The sequence below is a fragment of the Carassius auratus genome, chromosome 18, assembly GCF_003368295.1.
Source record: "Carassius auratus strain Wakin chromosome 18, ASM336829v1, whole genome shotgun sequence".
NCBI classification, from domain to species: domain Eukaryota; kingdom Metazoa; phylum Chordata; class Actinopteri; order Cypriniformes; family Cyprinidae; genus Carassius; species Carassius auratus.
Genome location: NC_039260.1, coordinates 18,633,425 through 18,655,283, shown reverse-complemented (window position 1 = coordinate 18,655,283; position 21,859 = coordinate 18,633,425). Strand labels below are relative to the sequence as shown.

The 21,859-nt window shown below is 35.6% G+C and overlaps 4 protein-coding genes across 6 annotated transcripts; all 4 read left to right on the top strand.

Moving 5' to 3' along the window:
• The first annotated feature begins 58 nt into the window (after positions 1 to 58).
• Positions 59 to 1,692, top strand: polr2i (RNA polymerase II subunit I). Its single transcript, XM_026287891.1, has 6 exons — positions 59 to 209; positions 318 to 372; positions 516 to 589; positions 716 to 790; positions 899 to 950; positions 1,342 to 1,692. The coding sequence occupies exons 1-6, from the start codon at positions 148 to 150 to the stop codon at positions 1,402 to 1,404; spliced, it is 381 nt and encodes a 126-aa protein (XP_026143676.1). The 5' UTR covers positions 59 to 147; the 3' UTR covers positions 1,405 to 1,692.
• A 1,037-nt stretch (positions 1,693 to 2,729) lies between these two features.
• On the top strand, positions 2,730 to 4,857 carry pglyrp5 (peptidoglycan recognition protein 5). Of its 3 annotated transcripts, none has more exons than XM_026287889.1 (5): positions 2,730 to 3,007; positions 3,093 to 3,281; positions 3,365 to 3,560; positions 4,260 to 4,378; positions 4,643 to 4,857. In XM_026287889.1, the coding sequence occupies exons 2-5, from the start codon at positions 3,239 to 3,241 to the stop codon at positions 4,825 to 4,827; spliced, it is 543 nt and encodes a 180-aa protein (XP_026143674.1). In that variant the 5' UTR covers positions 2,730 to 3,007; positions 3,093 to 3,238; the 3' UTR covers positions 4,828 to 4,857. The 3 variants fall into 3 exon arrangements, with proteins under 3 accessions (XP_026143674.1, XP_026143673.1, XP_026143675.1); XM_026287890.1 differs by having other exon boundaries at positions 2,732 to 2,881; XM_026287888.1 differs by having other exon boundaries at positions 2,730 to 3,281.
• On the top strand, positions 4,857 to 7,473 carry foxg1c (forkhead box G1c). Its single transcript, XM_026287887.1, has one exon. The coding sequence runs from the start codon at positions 6,325 to 6,327 to the stop codon at positions 7,471 to 7,473; it is 1,149 nt and encodes a 382-aa protein (XP_026143672.1). The 5' UTR covers positions 4,857 to 6,324.
• Positions 7,474 to 12,928: 5,455 nt separating this feature from the next.
• snrpd2 (small nuclear ribonucleoprotein D2 polypeptide) lies at positions 12,929 to 14,857 on the top strand. The gene is made up of 3 exons (XM_026287886.1): positions 12,929 to 13,068; positions 13,553 to 13,732; positions 14,388 to 14,857. Coding segments are annotated over exons 1-3 (357 nt in total). The 5' UTR covers positions 12,929 to 13,066; the 3' UTR covers positions 14,563 to 14,857.
• Positions 14,858 to 21,859: the final 7,002 nt, after the last annotated feature.

Here is a 21,859-nt window from a genome sequence, read left to right as displayed (position 1 = left end):
TCTGTTCAGCAGTAAGCGCGGGTCACGCATGCGCAGATTGCGCAAGCTTCTGTTCCTAGACGAGTAACATCTCGACAGTGCGATAGAGCTGTTCTCTGTTATCCTTCATCTCTAAAGTCCTTCACATAGAGCTACGGTGACTTTCTGATGGATCTGGAAGGTGGCTCGTATGAGCCTGGGTTTGTGGGCATCCGCTTCTGTCAGGAGTGGTGAGTTTAGACGAGTTTGGCGGATCGTGTCGCTAATCTGATACGTGTGTGTGTTTGTTTTGATGGCAGTAAGTTAGTTGCTCCTCTATAAATCTCTCTCTTTTACAGTAATAACATGTTGTATCCCAAAGAGGATAAAGAAAACCGCATCCTGCTCTATGCTGTAAGTTATATGACAGATGCGATCATAGTTATGATTACAGTCAAATATTAAGCGGACTTTAAAGAGGCTGGTGTTTGGTTTGGTAAAGTGCTTTAACAGAGAATTGACGGAACACTCTCTTACTTGTTCGTGTATGTTTTCAGTGCAGAAACTGCGACTATCAACAAGAAGCCGACAACAGCTGCATCTATGTGAATAAAATCACCCATGAGGTGGAGTGAGTATCTATCTCACCGTTTTATTTACTGAGAAACCACGCGTTAGTTTGAGAGGGAAAAGAGCAATACCTGTTAATCCTGGATTCTTCTGTAATATCTCTAACCTTGACCCTCTTCTCTGACAGTGAACTCACTCAGATTATTGCAGACGTGGCTCAAGATCCAACACTGCCTCGGACAGAGGACCACCCTTGCCCAAAGTGAGAGTTAAACATGTTTCTTGGTGTAGATGTATATGAAAAATAATGTTATTTAAGTTCCCGTTCATTCTTATACTGGGCTATTTCATAACGAATGTGTGGTTTTAGGTGTGGCCACAAGGAGGCGGTGTTCTTCCAGTCTCACAGCATGAAGGCTGAGGTGATGACAGCACAGTCACTGTACAGAACTGCAATAAAGAAATTCTTTTAAAACCGTTTTCACTCAGAACTGCTAGTCAGGTTCACAAATAGTTACAAAGAAATGACACACTGAATTAAACAGACAATTTTAGTATTTTTATTGTCAAATGTACTCCAGAAATATTTATTTACAATTTCTAAAAATATTTAGTTTTCCTTTACTAACAATAACTTTCATTCACATTATACGTTGCATCGACCTGACAGATGATGTGACTGATACTAAATCTTTGCAAGAGTAGGCCTTCAAATGAAATAAATTCCTATATGTGATTTTTAATTACAGCTAAATCAGAAATGCTATCTAGGATCAAATTGAACTTTGACATGTTTGGGTTTTCTGAATGCAGGATGCCATGAGGCTTTACTATGTGTGTACTGCCCCACACTGCGGCCACAGATGGACAGAATGAGGAGGATAAAGCCACGAAAGACACAAGATGAAGTGTTCTGGGGTCGTGCGTCTCTATGGTTCCATTCCAGAGCATCATTTCTCAGTTTAGGGGACGTCTGTTGTGGAGTGGACATGTCTGACTGGTGACCCAACTGTAGGTCACTGATGCATTCGTGAATAACCTGGTGTATCATTTTAGTGCACGAACACCACCGACTCGTCCTTTGACCCGAAGTGTTTATAGTTTTTCATTTTAATTCTACAGTGTATTTTTTTTGAAGGTTTGTAATAAAATATTTTAAAAATATATGTTGAGTTTTTATTTGAAAAATTAAGCTATGGCTATAGTTCTATCTATATATCATATCCCAAATAAAAGTTTGTTTACTTTATATATATATATATATATATATATATATATATATATATATATATATGTATGTGTGTACTATATTTATGTATATAGAAATAAACACACATGCATGTGCATATTTTAAAAAAGGAAATGTTACGTTTATATATCAGATATATTTAAATATATAAATTATATGAATGTAAATATATATTTATTATATATATAATAAACACACACACACACACATATTATGTAAACAAAAAAACTTAATTTTGGATGTGATTAATCATTTGACAGCACTAAAATAAAACCAAGATGTGATAAATGTGGTTGTCCGTTCACCTTTTAGTGCTAAGTCGCATTCTGTACACACATAATTCACTAAAACATGGAGGTTACAACCAAATTAAAATACAGGTAGTGACAACTGCACTTACAGAAATTCTAAGCAGTGGAACCTTTGTGTGATTATTAATTTGCAGTTTAATTAAATACATAAGCTGTGTGTTTCAGAGGTAAGCGTGACACTGTTCACTTACACACAAGCAGCTCATGATCTTGTTTTCAGTGTCTTGAAGCGGTTCAGTTCACGTTAAATGCAGCTCCACTGCCTCCACACAAACTCTATCTCTGAGTTTGGGTCGCTCTTAATGTGAATTTGGAAAGGTTTTTATTTATTTATTTTTAACAGTGGTTCTACTAATGAATCACAAGATGTCTGACTATATTCTGTAGCTGCACAAACCCTACAAAAAAAAAAAAATCATAACCGGTGTTTTTATCAGCGGGAAAACAATTAAGTTGCATTTCTCTCAGTCCCGGAATGGATCTGCGTGGAGTGACTACTGAACGCTTAGAGACTGTCGTTACACTCCACTCAAACAAGCTGTTCCTCGCCAGCTTTCAGTCTGTTGACACGCAAAACCTGAGGCCAGAGTTTCCGAGTACCGCTGGCGCTGGGAAGTTTGTAAAGCGTAATGACGTCAGGTCAAATGTTTCTCAAACGTTGTATGAATTCATTGTTACATAAAGCGATGTCACCCTGTCAGTCCTGAAGTTCTGATTGCCACCTACCGAAAGCCTCGTGCCTCTGGCTGAATCACAGTACAAACTAATTTATCAACATGAGAACAATCACAAGGTTTGACTTTTTCCCATTGTACTTAGAGAAGTGGTTGTGTAATTGGACACAGCGTTCATGCAAGTGACTGCCACATTTTGTCTTATGCAACTCTGCCAAGCTGTCACTTCTGTTATTTCTGCAATGGTAAAATATCGCCTATTCATAGTGGCATTTCCATTATGATCTATAAAAAGCCCGTGCAATAGAATTTCTTCATATCTGCCTGCAGGACTCGCGACCTGAATTTCCGCACGAGACAGGAAAGTACGCGGAAGCTCGACATGTTTGTCCCTCCCAGTCATTCAGGGCTATTAAACTTGTCAGCTTGCAGGTCATGTCAGCCACATTCGCCGGGTTTGAGAGAAACGCTGATCGATGGACGGACACACACCTGGAGAACCCGTGGATATGAACGCAGGTGAAAGCAAGCGTCCACGAGCGACCGCGCGCATTGTATAAATGCCATTTGTGTGTTTATCTGAACGCACTGTTGTTTTGCAGTGGCTGTGGTGAGTCGACGCGGGTGGAAGGCCCTGGAAGCTCGGGATAAGACAGAGATGAAGAATCCCGCACAGAAGGTGATCGTTCACCACACAGCGCTCCGGTACTGCGCGCACCCGCGCGACAGTGTCTCTGAGCTCGCGCACATCCAGCACATGCACATGCAAGAGAGGGGCTTCGACGATATCGGTTACAAGTAAGATATTAAAACTAAACACTGCACGTAATATCTGACCGTTCTTTATATCACAGTGTTAAGTTATACAAATATACCTTACACTCTTCAAAAATTACTCTTAAAAAATATTCATATATATTATTTTTATTTATTGTACAATATATATATATATATATATATATATATATATATATATATATATATATATATATATATATATATATATAAGACCTCTAACTCTAACTTGCTCTATTCTTTTCCTATTCTATCTGTTTTCTTTTTATTTATTATATTATTTAAAACCCCTTGCTACATGTACTGCGTTTAAGCTGAGACTTGTTATAGCACTTATATTGCTCTTTTGTTGTTTTTGATTGCTTCCTCATTTTTAAGTCACTTCGGTTAAAAGTGTCTGCTTAGTGACTAAATGTAAATATATGTATGTGTGTGTATATATATATATATATATATATGAAGCCATTTTGCCATGTGACCAAAAAAGAAAAGAAAAAAGGAAACAATGCAGAAATGTCTCCTGTAGATAATCAAGACGGTTTCTAAAGGGTTTTCTTTTTCTTTTCAAACAATCACGTTTTTTGCTTTTTCTCCACACAAAAAAAATAAATAAATAAAAAGTTTTGTCCTGTATGAATTTTGCTGACATAAGACTGACTCCAGTCCATACCTTACACATCCGCTCTGTCTGTCCTCCTCCAGTTTTCTGATCTCTGGAGACGGGACGGTGTATGAAGGGCGAGGATGGGGGATTGTAGGGGCCCACGCAAAGGAACACAACTTCAGTTCTGTTGGCATCGCATTCATGGGCAACTTCAACGGTGAGAATGCCACTATCTCTATTATCACATTACATTTCATAATTCAGTTATTTGTGGTGTTCACACTATATATTACTGTATTTATGGTTCTGTTGTGATTTTTTTTGTGTGTGTGTGTCTGGATTTGTAAATAGAAATAGAGTGTGCGTAATAATTTAATTGTATTTTAGCAATGAAGTACTGACTTGTCTAAATGAAGCAAACTATACAATACATACATTAATTATACAATACATTATAAAGCAAATTTCTGTTTGTCTGTAGATGAATTGCCCAGTTCTGCGTCACTGTCTGCTCTGCTGAGACTGCTGCACATTGGAGTGCTTCACGGTCATGTGCAGCCCAAGTTTGAGCTTGTGGGACACAGAGACGTGGCAAAAACTGAGTGTCCGGGGAAAAATATATATGCTTTACTACCAAAACTAAGAGACCAATTACAAAAACAGTGACCTCTTTTATGTGTGTGTGTGTGTGTGTGTGTGTATAGCGGTGTGTGAATGTGAAACTGTATGATGGGTTTATTTTTGCACTAAAATGTTACATTTTACAGTCTTGTGTGCCCTGTTAAAATCCCTTGTCAGAAAATCATAAAGTAATACTAATGTATAGATTTTATCATAATTTAAAAAAAAAAGTTCTGAAGGACAAAATATAAAATTCTGTTTATCCAGAGGATTCATCTTGTTTGATCCCTTTCAAATTAATAGAAATAATCATAGAAATCCCATTAGCAGTCTTTATTATTATTATTTTTTTTTGGTGAAGGATATTTTTCAGATGATTTCTTTGAAGACTAGACTTGAAATCTCCAGAATCGCATTAAATTATTGTCAATCATTTCTTCATACCGAAAAACCTCAGGTAGTTCAAATGGACTGTACAGTAATGTGCAATAAAGTAAAACTCAGGGGTGGCCAATTAGGCGAGGGTGTCAAATATCCAAAAAAATGAAAAGGTTTCTATTTTTTTAAGCCTTTTTTTGTCCCAGTGACATATTGTGCATCAGTGCCTTTTTATGAGGTACAATCAATGATCATCTTTGTGTCTGTGATTTTATCATTAAACTCAGATTTATTATTACTGTTTCCCTCCTTGTATTTCCTCTTCCACCTAATTTAGACTTGTTATTATGCATTGAAATATTATTTTAGTTCATGTTTTAGTTTGATTAGTCATTGCTGCAGGCACTGAAACAAAACAAAGGTTTTGACATAAAGCTAAATTTAATTTCTAATTGTATTCTAATTTTGGTCACAATGTAAAATGCTTGTTTTCTAGTGTTACAACTCACTCTGACAGAGACTACACAGTACTCTTTGTATTTGACGTTAATTTAGCTATAGTTTAGGAAATAGATTTCAAAACAACGTTGAATCAAACCAACAAATTAGGCTTCTATCAAAGTCTGAAGAAAGAGGAGTTACAGACGTTAAAACAAAATGTGTTTCAACGCTCTAGTCCCGGGCCTACATGCAGCCAGCTCATTCAGCATTTAGGCTAGGGTCAGGCTTACTGTATTTTTTGCGCTGTAAGTGCACGAGCCGCTCCCTCATGAAGCCGAGGGCATCCTCCAGAGATTAGGGTTCATGTCCATCCTAAGCTGTTTGTTTACTCACATCTCCAAGTGTTGTCGCACATCTGAACTCCTCAGCACGACTCTCTTGGCCTCGCTCGTATCTGACAGGCGTTCAGTCGGATGAATGTGTAAACAGAAGGGCGGTCTCAGGTGAGAGGCTTGAGTTTCAGCCGCTTCCGAAGTCTTATAATCGAGCCATCAAGTTCATCGATCAGTCAGAGAGATTGCCTGGGCTGGAAACTTATCAGATCTTAGTTTTGTTTTTATCGAGCGTTTCTGAAGAATGAACGGGCATTTTCTATTCGTGCCACTTTGGTTGAACTTTTAAGTTCTGTTGGACACCTTTAGGAGCGTGTTTGTACATTTAAACATGGAGGAACTAAAATCCCCGGTGGGCTTTTTCCACAAGTCCTCGTTCAGCATCAGCAACTTACTGCTCCGACACGAGCGCGCGAGGACCGACGCGACCACCGCGCCAGAAGCACCGCGCTCCCGCGCCACGAAGCCGCCTGCGCGCTCAAATCAGCCAAATGACGGAAAAGACAAACCTATTAGAGAGCGGAACGACTCTGCCACCATACCGGCTAAAAAAGAGGTAGTAGGAGATCCAAAGTGTGAAGGAACCGATGGACAAGAGAAGAAGAGTAAACCCGATAAGCCTCCGTTCAGTTATAACGCGCTTATCATGATGGCCATCCGCCAGAGTCCGGAGCGACGGCTCACCCTCAACGGCATCTATGAGTTCATCATGGGCAACTTCCCGTACTACCGAGAAAACCGGCAGGGCTGGCAGAACTCCATCCGACACAACCTGAGCCTCAACAAGTGCTTCGTCAAGGTCCCGCGCCACTACGACGACCCTGGGAAAGGAAACTACTGGATGCTGGACCCGTCCAGTGATGATGTGTTCATCGGAGGAACCACCGGGAAGCTCAGGCGCCGGTCTACCGCGGCGTCCCGCGCCAAGCTGGCCATGAAGAGAGGCGCTCGGCTGACCTCCACCTCCGCCGCCGCCGGGCTCGCGTTCGCCGGCTCGTTTTACTGGCCCGTCCCGCCGTTCGTGGCGCTCAAGCATCGCCAGCCGAACCCCGCGGCCCACCACAACAACTACGCCGCGTCGGTTCTGTCCCAAAGCTCGCGTCACTTCAACTCGGTCGGTCCCGCAGCGGAAAGACTTCTTCTCCCGTCCGGTCAAGAGGCAGCTTATTGTGGGATGGGTTGTGACCAGATGACCTCCGCCTCCTCCTTCTCCACATCTGCGTCTGTGCCTCTGTCCCTCTCTGCGCCCTGCTCTTTTAATTTACTCTCCAATCAGTCCAGTTACTTTTACTCCCATCAGGTGCCTCACACAGCGGGACTGTCGCCCTGGTCGCGCGAGGAATCGTACTTCTCCAAAACATCTCCTTCTGGACAGTTTTTCCCGGGAAAGCCATCTCCTTCTTCCGACTACATTGGAGGACTATGTACAGACATTCCCAGTTATTTTCCTCATTTTAACACTGCCACCTCAATGCACTGAAAAGCTTGCAATTTGTTTTTATTTGATTAAAAACTTTGTATCTTTTAAATTATTATTTATTAATATTATTATTTTTACACTACCGGTCAAATTGGAATAAAGTCTCTTCTACTCAAAAAAAGGCTATAGTAAAATAGTAATTATATAGTAAGAAAAATTGTATTACGAAATATTATTGCATATAAATATATTTTCTATTTTAATATTCATTTTAAAATGTGATTTATTCCTGGAAAAACTGAATTTTCAACATCATTACTCAATTTTTCAGTGTCACATGATCTTTTAGAAATCATTCTTATATGCTGATTTTGTAGTTCGTTTTTATCGATTATTATTGGTGCTCAATTGCAAACAATATTTCTTGTTATTATCAATACTGAAAGCATTGTTTTTGCTGCTTTATATTTTGTAGCAACCAATACATTTATTTGAATTATTTTATAAATTGAAAGTTCAAAAGAACAACATTTATTTGAAATAGAAAAAAGGAACTTTTGATAAGTCATTATAAATGCCTTTCACTTTTGATCAATTTAATGTGTCCTTGCTGAATAAAATAGGAAATGTTTCTTGAACAGCAAATCAGCATATTATAATGACTCCTGAAGGATGATGTGACACTGAAGACTGGAGTTATTGCTGATGTAAATTCAGCTTTGATATTAAAGAAATTAATACGGTTTAACAATATATTCAAATTGTAATAGTATTTTACAGTATTACTGATTTTTTTCATAATATAAATGCAGCCTTGATGAACATAAGAGACTTTTTGTTAAAAATGTAAAAACAAGTTAATTAATTAAATTATTTTATCCCAAAATCTGTTGTCGACAAGCAGTTCACATGGAATATTTTAATGCATTTTCTGTGAGACCAAATAAGGAAGTAGCTACAGGAAACAATCATGTTTTGTTCTGCTGACCATGTCTCATTTTAATGCTGTCTTGTTTGAGAACAAGTTTTTCGTTTCGTTTTGTTTTTTAATGCCAAGTAGTTTGGGTGGCATGTATGTACAATGCAAAAAAACTTAACTGCATGATTCGGACTTTTCCTTAAGTCAGGTGTCTTCATATTGTTGAGCATTTATAGCCACTCACATAATCCTGATTCTGTGACTATTTCATACAATGTATTAGCTTTACAAAGCCTGCAGGTCTAGGCCTGTAATTTTGTTTTTGTCCAAACATGTATCCACTTAAAGGAAATAAACTTTTGGGAGCAACAGTCCTTTGTTGTTCATGAATATTCATCTTTATTAATTGTATAATAAAATAATTTCCCACTGCGACTGCAAATTAGTATATATTTTTTCCACATATAAAAAAATTGTACACAACAATGTTCTGATAAGTTATAATTCTATTAGTTTCAATAGTTTTCTTTATCTTTTTAATTTTTTAGTTCACATCTGCAAGACTCAATGACTGAACCTATATGTACACACAAACAAATATATAAAACTACTTTAATTTATAATTTTTAAAATGTTAATAATTTTTATTTTGTAATATGCTTTGATTTATAAAGGACAGAACGATGAAACACCCTAAAATACAGAGCAGAGTTTTGAAAAATTGGGAGCTCAGTCACATACCGCCTTCTTAAACTCATCCTGAATGAATACATAATACATTTTTTAAACAATACAGAGATACACAATTTATGGAATTTATAATGTCAATGGGCCTATGGTTTCACATGTAATGTGATATTTTATTAAATGGTTTATATGTGTGTTACATAATGATATGGACAGTTTTTCCCGGGAAAGCCATCTCCTTCTTCCGACTACATTGGAGGACTATGTACAGACATTCCCAGTTATTTTCCTCATTTTAACACTGCCACCTCAATGCACTGAAGCTTCAGTTTATAGAACAAATCTGAAAACACTATACAATGCTTTATATTTCAAATCTTTCTCCCCTTCTGTCTCCCAAACACACACACACACACACACACACACAATGTCTGAGGGTCTCGAGAGTGCGATCACCGCCTCAGCTCAGTAATGAAGTGGATCTCCTTTTTCAAATGGCTGAGGAGGGGATAGATAAAAAGAGATGATAGAGGAAATTCAAAGAGAAAGAGAGAGAATTCAACCACAGCGCACTAGAAAAAAAAATCACTTTCATCAGATTACACGACTTCAAATAGACACAAGTGATTTTTCACATTTGTACAAGTTGCGGTAACTGAGTGAGCTCGATGAAATGTGCTGCCCTTGAGTACAGATTTCACCTCACCAAAAGAGCCCATGAGCAGACCTTACATGCCCTCTCCAAGCCACCAAGTCTGCCATTTTCCAAATATGTGATTCAAATAAATGTATATTCATTCTGTTCAGTTTTATTTGTTATTGAGTTGATAAAAATGAAAACGTAAGAAAAAAATATGAAAATATGAAAATAATGAATTTGTTAATTACAAACACTTAGCATTTACCCTCACAAGACATTAATGGATGGACTGGAGTCATGTTTATTACTTCTGGATTATTGTTATGTTTTTATCAGCTGTTTGGACTCTCATTCTGACGGCACCCATTCACTGTGAGCAATTGTAAGTCTAAAATTGGCAAGTTTTTTTTTTTTCTTTTTAAAGATAGAATTAGAATAGAGAGTGCTTGAGTTAGAGGGTCAAATGAAGATGAAAAAAACCCTACCTGTATCCTGAAGACCTTGATTAGCTTGTTCAGGTGTGCTTGATTAGGGTTGGAGCTCAACTCTGCAGGGACACAGGCCCTCCAGGATCAGCGTTCCCCACCCCTGATTTAACAAAAGTGATTTTGTGCTTCTTTGGGATGACACAATCAAGCGATGTTCACTTGTAGAATTCAAGCTTCTATAGAGGCACTTCTGGGGGATGAAATATTCCTATACTTACAATATAACAAGTAAACAAATAAAGTGTAAAAGCATATTTTTATTACTTAAATTGGCCAAAATCTAGAATACACAGTAAACATTAGGCTTACTGCAGCCTAAAATCATATACATTACATTACACTAAACACTGGTGAACTTCACCTCACCTCTCAATATTACCTGAGAAGAGCAGACGTGTAAAGACGCCTCTCAGGACAGCGTCTCTGTAACCTAACTGAAAAACTATTGGCAAACTATGATCTCCGATGCAAAAGATAACCATAACATTTGCTGAGTAATTATAGAATTTGTCTGCAGGGCAAAGAGAGGCGGAAATGAAGAGAGAATTTGAGAGGTTAACATACAGACAGGTGTAGAGACGCCCAAAGGCAGCTGTAAGTTGATACTATTTTCCTTAAATTTGTGTCATAAATATCATCATATTTTTGACAGGTATGAATAATGATTCCTACACCTCCATCACACTATGAACATCCTGCAAAGAAAACAGCTGAGATATAAATCTTCTCCACATGATCCCCTAAAGCTGGGAGTCCATTGACACATGTGTTAGACCACACACACACACACACACACACACACACACTTACATAGATCTTCAAACTTTCAAAATTCAAAACAACTTATAAAATTATGCAACTCATTGAAATAAAATGAAATAACTGGCTTTTTTAAGTTAAATCCAAAGCAAATGATCTACTCTATTTATCATATATTCTTCTTCTTAGTGCTATTTATTAATAATTTTCTCTACAAATGTCTACAAAGGGGAGTTTTGAGAAATCTTATAAACTATTAATGTGATTTATTAGGTGTAAAATATTTACTATTCAAAAGTTTTTTAAGAACTCTTAAGACCTCTTTAGTTTTTACTAGTAGTGTGTGTTTTGTTCATGCATAAAATGGAGGTCTTATCAAATAAAATTAACTTCTTGGCACACACTGTCCCCAAATATAGCTAAATAAACCCACACACAGACTGAAAGAGGTTTTCAGCACAGCCGCTCTCCTTGAACAACTTTGATCCTGGTTAGATTCCATGCTCTGGTTTCTGTTTGTAAAGAGGGCTTGTAAGAGTCTAAAGATGCTTGGTGGAAGTCGAGAGAGAATCCAGTCCGGGAGGAAGGAAGTGATCTGGAGAGGTGAAAACATAAGCCGATGCACTTGAAAGACTCTGGACTCGGTGTGCGTTTCTCAACCATAGTTAAGCTTTGTAAACCAATTCCACAGACATGATCCTCAAATCTCCACACTATAGGGTGCGATTATCCTGAGCGAACTCACCACCCTGTGAAATCACACGGGTGGGATAGTGGCTCGTGGGCGCCCGCCTGTCTCTAAGCAGTAAGCCAATCCCCTGGAGTCTAAGCGCTGTACAGACACACATCTTTGTCTGTCTCACAAACTCACCTCATCATACAGCCGTCTTCCCTGTCAGTCATCAAACATAACAAAGAGATGTTTGTTGGTCTACACACCTGACCCCTGCCCCATGAATATTACCCCACACCACGGCTAAGAGGCCAGACACATGCTTCTGTTATCGATACATGAATATGTCAATGAGGGAGATCACATCAGGCTGCTCCGTTTCATGACAGCATATTGTAAAAGTAACAAAGCATTAAAACCATATAGTGTCTCAGAGAACACACACACACACACACACACACATACACACACTTTATGACCAATACATATTTTGATTAACTATTTGATATGACTATTTGTATTGATATAATATATATAAAGATTATTGATATAATATATCTAAAGATATAAACAGACTATATCTGGTAATCTGTAAAGGCAACCTGCCATTAAATAATACACTTACTGCCGTTCAAAAGTTTGGGATCAGTACAATTTTTTATGTTTTCAAATAAGATTCTTATGCTTATAAAGGTTGTATCTATTTGATCAAAAATGCAGAATAACAAAAGTAATTCTGTGAAATATTATTGCCATTTAAAATAACAGTTTTCTGTGTTGACCTTCTTTAGAAGAAATACTGAATTTTCAGCATCATTACTCTAGTTTTCAGTGTCACATGATCCTTCAGAAGTCAGGATTCTTTGATTTTATATATATATATATATATATATATATATATATATATATATATATATATATATATATATATTGTTACAATATACTATTAGTGGATCGGCTTATTAGAATGATTTATAAAGGATCACGTGACACTGAAACCAAAATTAGAAATCGCAATAATATTTCACAATATTGCTGTTTTTTCCCCCTGTATTTTCGATGAAAAAAAAAATACAGCTTTGATTAGCATTAGAGACTCTATTAAAATACATTTAAAAAATCTTACTGATCCCAAACTTCTGAACGGCAGTGTCAGAAAAATAAAATGACCTCACTTTTGAACTAGTTATTATTGTTGTAAATTGTATTTTATATTTCTGTAGGCTATCAAATACAGATCATCATACATTCTTAATATTAGTTTAAATTACATTATTAATTATAATTAACCTAATACAATTCTATATAAACCCTAAAAACATGTTTATAAATTTACATCGCGGCTGAAAACCGGAACCGGAACCTACTGCTGGGAGTAAGGCGGCACAGATCCGGAAGTGACTTTATCGTCGAGGAAACGTGAAGCGCCTGTGTCCAGCTGCTCTCAATTCACTAAAGACAGTTGAAACGCCGAAACCTGCTAAAACATGTAAGTTAACTCTTCTGCACACAGTATCTCATTTTAAGTGTTTGAGCGATACTGCCGAGACATAAATAGTTGCTTTGTAGTGTTGTGACCGCTGGAGAAGTCACTTAGCAGACTAATGCTAATGCTAGCAGCCACAATGCACCTTCTATTGTATTATTTACTAGGGGTCGCCTCTCTAAGTGAACAATGTTGTACATACAATATTTGTGTTTGCTTTGTTAGCGTTTTTTGTTGTTGTTGTTGTTGTTTATTTGTGCTTTTTTTGTGGATTTTCCCCCCAGAATCGTTATACTATTCATTTGCTGTTGTGTTTAACGTTAATGTTTATCGCTATTTCTTAAACATGAAAGAAAGCTTTTAGATTTGTGGTATTTTAGGTATAAATTCTTCATAACTAGTACCTGTAACGTTAGATATTCGTCTCAGCTCTTCATTCAGACATTTTCCACTCTTGAAATTCATTCTTTTTTTTTCTCTTGATCAGGAGTTTGTTAAACAAGCCCAAATCTGAGATGACCCCAGAGGAGCTCCAGAAGCGAGAGGAGGAAGAGTTTAACACGGGTCCCCTCTCGGTGCTCACCCAGTCTGTGAAGAACAACACACAGGTTCTCATCAACTGCCGCAACAACAAGAAGCTGCTGGGTAGAGTCAAAGCATTCGACAGGTACCTGATGTTTTCCAGTAATGATGCACATTGTTGTAACTAAACACTAGCTTTAGTTGAATACAACCTAGCTTTAGTTTCTGCCGATTTTAATACACTGTTCCTTTAACACACACAAAAGCTTGCAAAGATAGTGGATCTCATTCAATAATAATTGTGTGGATTATTTCAGATTTGTACATGCAGGAAACTGTAATCTCAATTCACAGCATGTATTTACAAGGATTTGTACTTTGCCTTATTCTAAAGTTAATGAATTGTGTGAGTGATCTAAATGAGTGAGTGCACTCCCAAGGTAAATAATTTGCATAAAACATTCCCAATTCATTGCTATGTAAGGGCTTTCCGTCACTTTTAGTAAACATATGACATGCTTTCTTGCCTACAAAATGCCCAGCAAGATTCTCAAGTGATGTCATCACATACACATTTTAAAAAATCTGATTGTAATGGTACTTCACGCTGCAATTAATATTATTAATAATATAAACATATAATTTATGATTTCTGTCACTTCCGAAAGAATTTAAATTCAGATTTATCACGGTCAGAAGGAGAAGACACATGCTTTTAATTCAGCTGTAGATAAACAGCTACTGAAAAATATATGGTCATATCTAGGTGTTCATTTTTTTTCTCTCCTCTGGATTTTCAGGCATTGTAACATGGTTCTAGAGAATGTCAAAGAAATGTGGACAGAGGTGCCCAAGAGTGGCAAGGGCAAGAAAAAGTCAAAGCCAGTGAATAAGGATCGATACATCTCAAAGATGTTCCTGAGAGGCGATTCAGTCATCGTGGTGCTGAGAAACCCACTCATCACTGGGAAATAAATCTGACATGTATCTGTTCAAGTACAGGACTCCTGGACACACACACACACTCACACACCAGCTCCCCTGTGAGCTCAACTCGCATTGACCGCCTTAAAGTGTTTGAGCAAATTAAGTGTTTTGCATTTGAGGAACAGTGCATCTTTTTGATTGGAAATGTTTAGCATCATTATGAGAGATTGTCTGGTCAAAGGAAAGACACGAAGATGTCATTTGAACCTTTTTTTTTTTGTTTAAGTTGTATAAAAATGTGCTTTTTTTTCTAAATAAACTTTTGGATATTCAAACCTCTGAATCTATTGTATGATTCTTTCAGAAATTGACCGTTTACAGACAGTGTTCGTCAGACAAAAGTTTGATGTTTCTGTTTGTCCTCTTTCCTCCCCTCTCGTTGTCTGGTGCCCCTCTCCTCCTCTCTGTCCCCCTCCCTCCCTCCATCCGACTCTCATTTGGTAGAGTCCCTTGGCAGCAGCTTGGGTGTCAGTGTAGATTTCAGTAGGCAGCACTCAATAAGTGACAAACTGCCGTTTAAAGCTCTCTGCATTATTAATGTGACCAGATGTGCTGACTGTCACTTCACACCTCTGCCCTCCACCGTGGGCTCCGCTGACCCCTCGTACTAAAAGCAGCTTTAAACCATTCCTTCCTGTTTAAACTGATTTTTTAAATGTTTTTGAAAATGACCGAAATGTTTGTTTTGAACAATAAGAATGAGCTTTCTGAAAGCGGTTTACCATGGAAAAAAGAAAATCTCTAAATGTAATTGTGTTTTAAAGTGTATAGACAAAAGGGTTATCTCGGGACTTGACCTGAGAGGACAGTCTCAGTCGGGTTACTTAAATATTCAGTGGAATAGTGAAAATCGAACACTGTATCAGTTTAGCTTAGTGTTATCGCCTGGTGTCATATTTATTACATTTATTCATTTATTTTAATGTGTTTTAATACAAAACTGGATAAAACAAATATAAACTGATGGAATCTGTTTTGATATAGTATATCAATTGTTAATTAGGGCTAGATTCAAATATTTAGATTGTCATTTTTATTAATGTTTATTGCATTTATTTTATTTATATTGCTCATAAATATATATATTTTAAATTACACTGCTGTTCAAAAGCTTGATGTCAGTGTGTTTTATTTTAAATATTTCAACTTTTTTTGTAAGAAAATAATTATTTTATTCAGGAAAAGATGCATTAAAATTAGCAAAAGGGACAGTAAAGAATTTCTATTTCAAATAAATGCTGTTCTTTGAGCCTTATATTCATAAAAAAAAAGGAATTATTTTATATTAAATAAAAAATCAGTATATTAGAATGATTCCTGAAGTATCATGTGAAATTAAAAACTGCTGCTGAAAATTCAGCTTTAATAACAGGAATAAACTAAAAGTTTATATATATATATATAGAGAGAGAGAGTTGACATCCACCAAATATCACCAAAACCCAGTTTTGATTAAGTGTAACTGAAAAAGAAAAAGCACAAATAAATTATGTCAGTTCTAAACACTATTTGTTTGCATATTTGTATAAAAAAATAAACATAAAAGGTTTTTGAAGGGCAGACTCACTGAATTATGTCCTGTTTAACAGGACAATCGTGATAACTAAATTTAACAAGCCTCAGTTTAAATGAATGCACATCTTTTTCTAGAACAATAGTGAGGATCTGTTTTGGATTGATTTGGTCCACAAGATCATAATTTCCACCACACCATGTGGACATGAACAATACCTCAAACTGTACATCTTTTTACTTTAAAGCGATTTGAATTTATGCCTGGCACACAATAAATTTGTGAATAATACCAGCTTCACAAAAGCTACTTGTGATCTGAAGAGTGATCGATAATTGAAAGGTAAAAAAACATTTTAAAATAGATTACTGTACCATTTACAGTGTTTTAGATCATCAGTTGGCTCCTGAACTGAGTTGTGCTCTGCACCTTGAGGTACTTCTCCAGTTCCTCATGTCCCCGTGGGCCGCTGCACCTGGGTGCTGCGTGTGGGTTTGCCTGAAGCTCCAAATACTAGAGTCCTGACTTACAGGTGATGCTTCAGCTGAGATCTTATCACCAACTGCTGTCACAATTCTGATTTACAGGCTGAAGTCTGCAGTGTTTTGGTCATGTTTGAGTTGTCCTTTTTTTCAACAAAGAGTGATTTTGTGGGGAACTGTCTATTGGACCTTAGTTTGTTTATGCAATATGATATGTACCGTCTAAATATTAAAAACCCATCACTCAGCAGTAAATATTAATCCTTACTTGGCAGGCAAAACAAGTAAATAAATAACGTTCCTGGCCTTACGGCACATTAGTGTCTGTTATTAGTAATAATATTTTCTCCACTTTCTTGACAGCCACATGTTTGGACACAGAAATAATCCCATAAAACAATGGGTAATGTAATATTCTGAACAACCCACATAACACACACCTAAAAAGTGAACTTTTAATGAGGTTTTGGGAAATGTGTTCATTTTGACTTGATCCGTTGTGATTTCTGGCTCTTTGTACAGTTTCGGTCAAATCAATCCAAAACAGATCCTCACTATTGTTCTAGAAAAAGATGTGCATTCATTTAAACTGAGGCTTGTTAAATTTAGTTATCACGATTGTCCTGTTAAACAGGACATAATTCAGTGAGTCTGCCCTTCAAAAAGCTTTTATGTTTATTTTTTTTATACAAATATGCAAACAAATAGTGTTTAGAACTGACATAATTTATTTGTGCTTTTTCTTTTTCAGTTACACTTAATCAAAACTGGGTTATGTGATATTTGGTGGATGTCAACTCTCTTCAAGTTTAACAGGTTTGGAAAATCTCATGAACAGTGTGAAATGGGTATTTTTGTTGTTTTTGAGAAAGGGATAGTTGTAAAAATGTAAATAGTGTAAACAAGTAAACTGTACACATGGCAGGTAGAATGATTTCAATGTCAATGTATTTTCATTAACATCTAAAAATATCACAAATGTTGGTATAAAACCATATTATACTTTCACAAATATAAATAATATTACAAACACTGGTACTAAAAACTAGCTTATTAATAAAGGGGTGGTTAACATGAAGAAAATATAGAATGTGAGGTGGAATATCATCTTTTTTTTAAAGTAATATTTGCATGATCCTACTGTATGTTAGATGCCTTTTTTCTAACTTCATTTGAAAAAAACACATCCTGAAATATATTCAGACATTATTTCTGTTACTCCTCAATTCATCACTTGAAATTAAGCTTTTATTCAATATTACTTTTAGAAAAGTGCTCTATTTCCACGAAAAATGCCACATGCATTTAATTTTGATAGCTCCATTTTAATTCATTCATTTCTAGGCTCTACATTTGTATGAAAACGGATCACAGAATATTTACACTGAAAAATATTAGTTTTATATAATGTTGAAGGTAACACAAGTCAGAATGTTTTAATTTATTCTACAAGAATAAAACCTTAGAAATGTTGGCCACTAAAAACACATATAGGCTATACAAGATTATAATATTACACTAAAAATGGTGTAGAAACAATTTTCACTCAGAAATCAAATAATTACAACCAATCAGTGAGAAACACACTGTAATTAACCTTGTTGTTTTTGTAAAACTTAAAAAGCTTATCTTCCTGTAATACTCTTTGTTTTATTGACAACTTCTAAAAACACCCTCCCTCCACTGAATTATTATTATTTTCATTCATCCACTTAAAAAGATTTAAGGTAATGATTCACATCTATATATTTTTTTTTACTTGAGCCAATGGAAAAAGCCCTAAGGGCAAGTTATTTATTTTTCATTTACTCACGTTAAAAAATATAGATCATAACCCTATTTTTTTTACGAATGGATGATTTTTTTTCAGTGCCCATACAGAGCACTATTATTATTATTATTATTATTATTATTATTATTATTATTATAACTAATATATGGAGAAAGCCCATATACCTACCTTTGTCAAATACAGACCTCTGATGACTGATGGATCTTGTCATATGCGTTTCTCCAAACCTTCATTTAGTTTCTCTAATGGAAATGTTTCAGAAAAATCCACCTGACAAAGCACGAAACAAACACCTAATGGAAATTATGGAAACATTTTGTTAAAATGAATCACATTTTTGAGTCAGGCAAGTGCATATTTCTTTAAATCCGCTATATGACTTCATAGGAATAATACTTGAAATTACAACAGAAGCATAAGCTATTAATGTAAAGTTTGAACGGCGCTTTGTTTCAGGATTTTTCCTGTTTTTCTGTTTTCCCAGAGAGTGTGAAATGAACTTGAATAAGTTTCTCGGGGTGACTGCTCTTGGCAGGAAAGCGCTATGTTTTATTCAGCAAGTTGAGGCGATAAGAGGGGAAGTGTGATTATCATAGCGATCGGTCACGCGTCGATACTCAGTCTCCCCTGCGCGCGCAACGCGATACTGTCGCCCGGTGCGCGAGGCTCTCTCACGTCAGCCATCGATCGCGCGCGCGGTAACTCGAGACGCCGCAGTTTGTTTCCAAGCAGCTCCGCAGCGCGAGATCAGGTGCGCACTGAGCAGGACAGTCATGATGCACATACTGCGCTTGAACTGTGCGCTCGCCCTTTGGCTTCCTCTGGATGTCTCTCAGTCTGTTTGAGCGCATTCGTATTGTATTCAAATAAGCGTATTTGTGATTAGGGTTATTATAGTTAACTAAAACATTACATAATTGTTTTTACTTGAAATAGGCTACAATATACCTTAACTGAAATAATAATAATAATAAACAATAATAATTCTCATTAAATTTATGTTCAAATAAATTAATTTTGATGTATACAAAAATAACCCGGACTAAAACTGAAACAAAAATGTATGAAAACCATATAGGCATATTAAACAACAACAACAACAAAACATAATATTATATCATCAACACTAAAAAAAACAGTGCTTTGCGTTTTGGAAAATATTTATATTAAAGTGCACTCCGTTTTAAACATTATTAATTTAACACTATTATTTGCCTGGATGGGAAATAAACAATATAGCCTACATATCATGACAAAAGTGGAGATTTAGCCATTGTTTAGAAGGCCTACGTGGTTTTAGGTGACAACCGATTTCAATTTTATATTTTCGATTATATTTTATATTTCGATTTTCTCATACAGGATAAGATGTTTTAGTGCCCCACAAACCAGCTAACACCACAAAACGTGACAGAATTAACCACAACCATCGCTACTAACAAACAACATCACAAAAAAATAAAATAAAATAAAAAGAAAAACATCACAAATTAAAATAGTATTTGCAAACATGTTCTGTTTTTAGAAAGAAAATATTTCTTAAAATGGTCAGTTTTTCGATACTATAGCACGCAGAAAAGGAAAGAAAGAAACAAAGAAAGAAAGAGAGAAAGAAAGAGGAAGAAAAAGGAAGAAAAAGGAAGAAAAAGGAAAAAGATAATAAACTTTTTTTTTTTTCTGATCAGGGACACGACCAGTTGCTCAAACTATTTTTTTTTTTTTATTATTTAAAATGTATTTTAATGTGATAATATTAAGCAAACCAATCCTTAAAATGTTTGATATTTCTATTTAACATTTTATCCAGTATATACATTTTTGAGGGGGACAAATGTCATAATAAAGCAAACAAACCTTATATAATATGTTACAGTTTTTCTCAGTTGCTTTGGTATATTTCTCGAATCATCCTTGAGATTTGCAAAACAGTAAGTGCATTTCTCAAAACAAATCGTACAAATAGCAAAACACCATGGATTATCTGCAAAAGCCAGTCTCTTGCTCAAAAACCTTAGTTCATCTCTCAAAAATAAATATCTGTGTCAATGAACATGTCAGTGCCATCAGAATGACAAGTCCTTGTGTCATAGTTTAAGGATCAGACAGTCAAATTGCTTAGTCATGTTGTCAGAATATATTGAACAGTATGCCATATGCTTATGTATGTCATATATCCATTTCAAAAGTACACATTACTGTATGTGGGATATTGATTGAAAGAGACTGGATACAATTCCCAGTTACACTTTTACAGTACTAGTCGTCTGACCCAAAAAATAATAATGAAAAAAACTTTACAATGTCATTGTGATATAGAAAAGGAAAAAGAAGTATGGGCACAAAGATGAAAATAAGTAAATTTTCAGAATTTGTAACTCTTGTGTTGTCCTCTGTCTATACAGTATAAGCTTTCCAACTGAAGATTCATGAGATGAACCTTTGAGCTATTTCAGAGAACTGGTTTATCATCAAGTTTATCAAAGTTTGGTTTATCAAAAAGTCTAATAATAATTTGTAAAAAATAAACATAAAAAGTGTGCTTGGCAGTTTATGACAACTAGATTAATCACTTTTACGATGAACTAAAGACTAGATGTTTTGAGGGGTAAGACTATTGCACAGAAAATGATATATTAAATTTTGAGCGACATGACATTAGCAACTAATAATGTAGTAAACTGAAGATAAATGCATAATCAATTGCATGAATGTACAAAAGCAAAGGCAACTTGTTCAAAAGAATGAAAAACTGGTTTTGTGACTATAGATGGTGTGGAGGTTGTACAAGTAGTTTTGAGAATTTCATTTCTGATTTGACAAATGCACCAAAGTGACTGAGAAAAACTGTAATATAAGTAAAATAAAAACAACAACAACAAAAAATTATATATATATATATATATATATATATATATATATATATATATATTAGAAGCTGAACCATGTTATTTCAATTAGGTTGAATCTAATGTGTGCTGAAGAAGCTCTTGTCTCATTACAATAATTACAATAATTTTTTTAGTGTTTCTTTCTTCATATTTGTGCTTTTTTTAACAGCTTCAGTTTCTTTATTTACATCTGTTTCAGTTTCCTTTCCTTTTTTTATGTATATTTAATGTCTCACATTAGCTTCACTTTCAAAAACACTGCAGTGAATAGAGCAGAGAGACACTAAACATATAGGCTAACCAGAAAAAAATGGAACTATAATATATATATAACAGATAAAAAACTTTTTTTTACAAAGATATTTTCCTTCATTTTTTCACTTCAGTGCCCAAGTTGATTTCTTGGCTCCGGTGATATCTCCTGGTAGAGACAATACTTACATCCCCATCTAGTGGTAAACATGATACATGACTTACTGTTAATGCATAACCAAAGATTGTCCACTAGGTGACGTAATATAACTATCATTTAAATTTCTCATGGATTTGAAAATGACTTAGTAAATTATTTTTGTAGGGAGAAGAATAAAACAGACTGATTTTCTGTTTG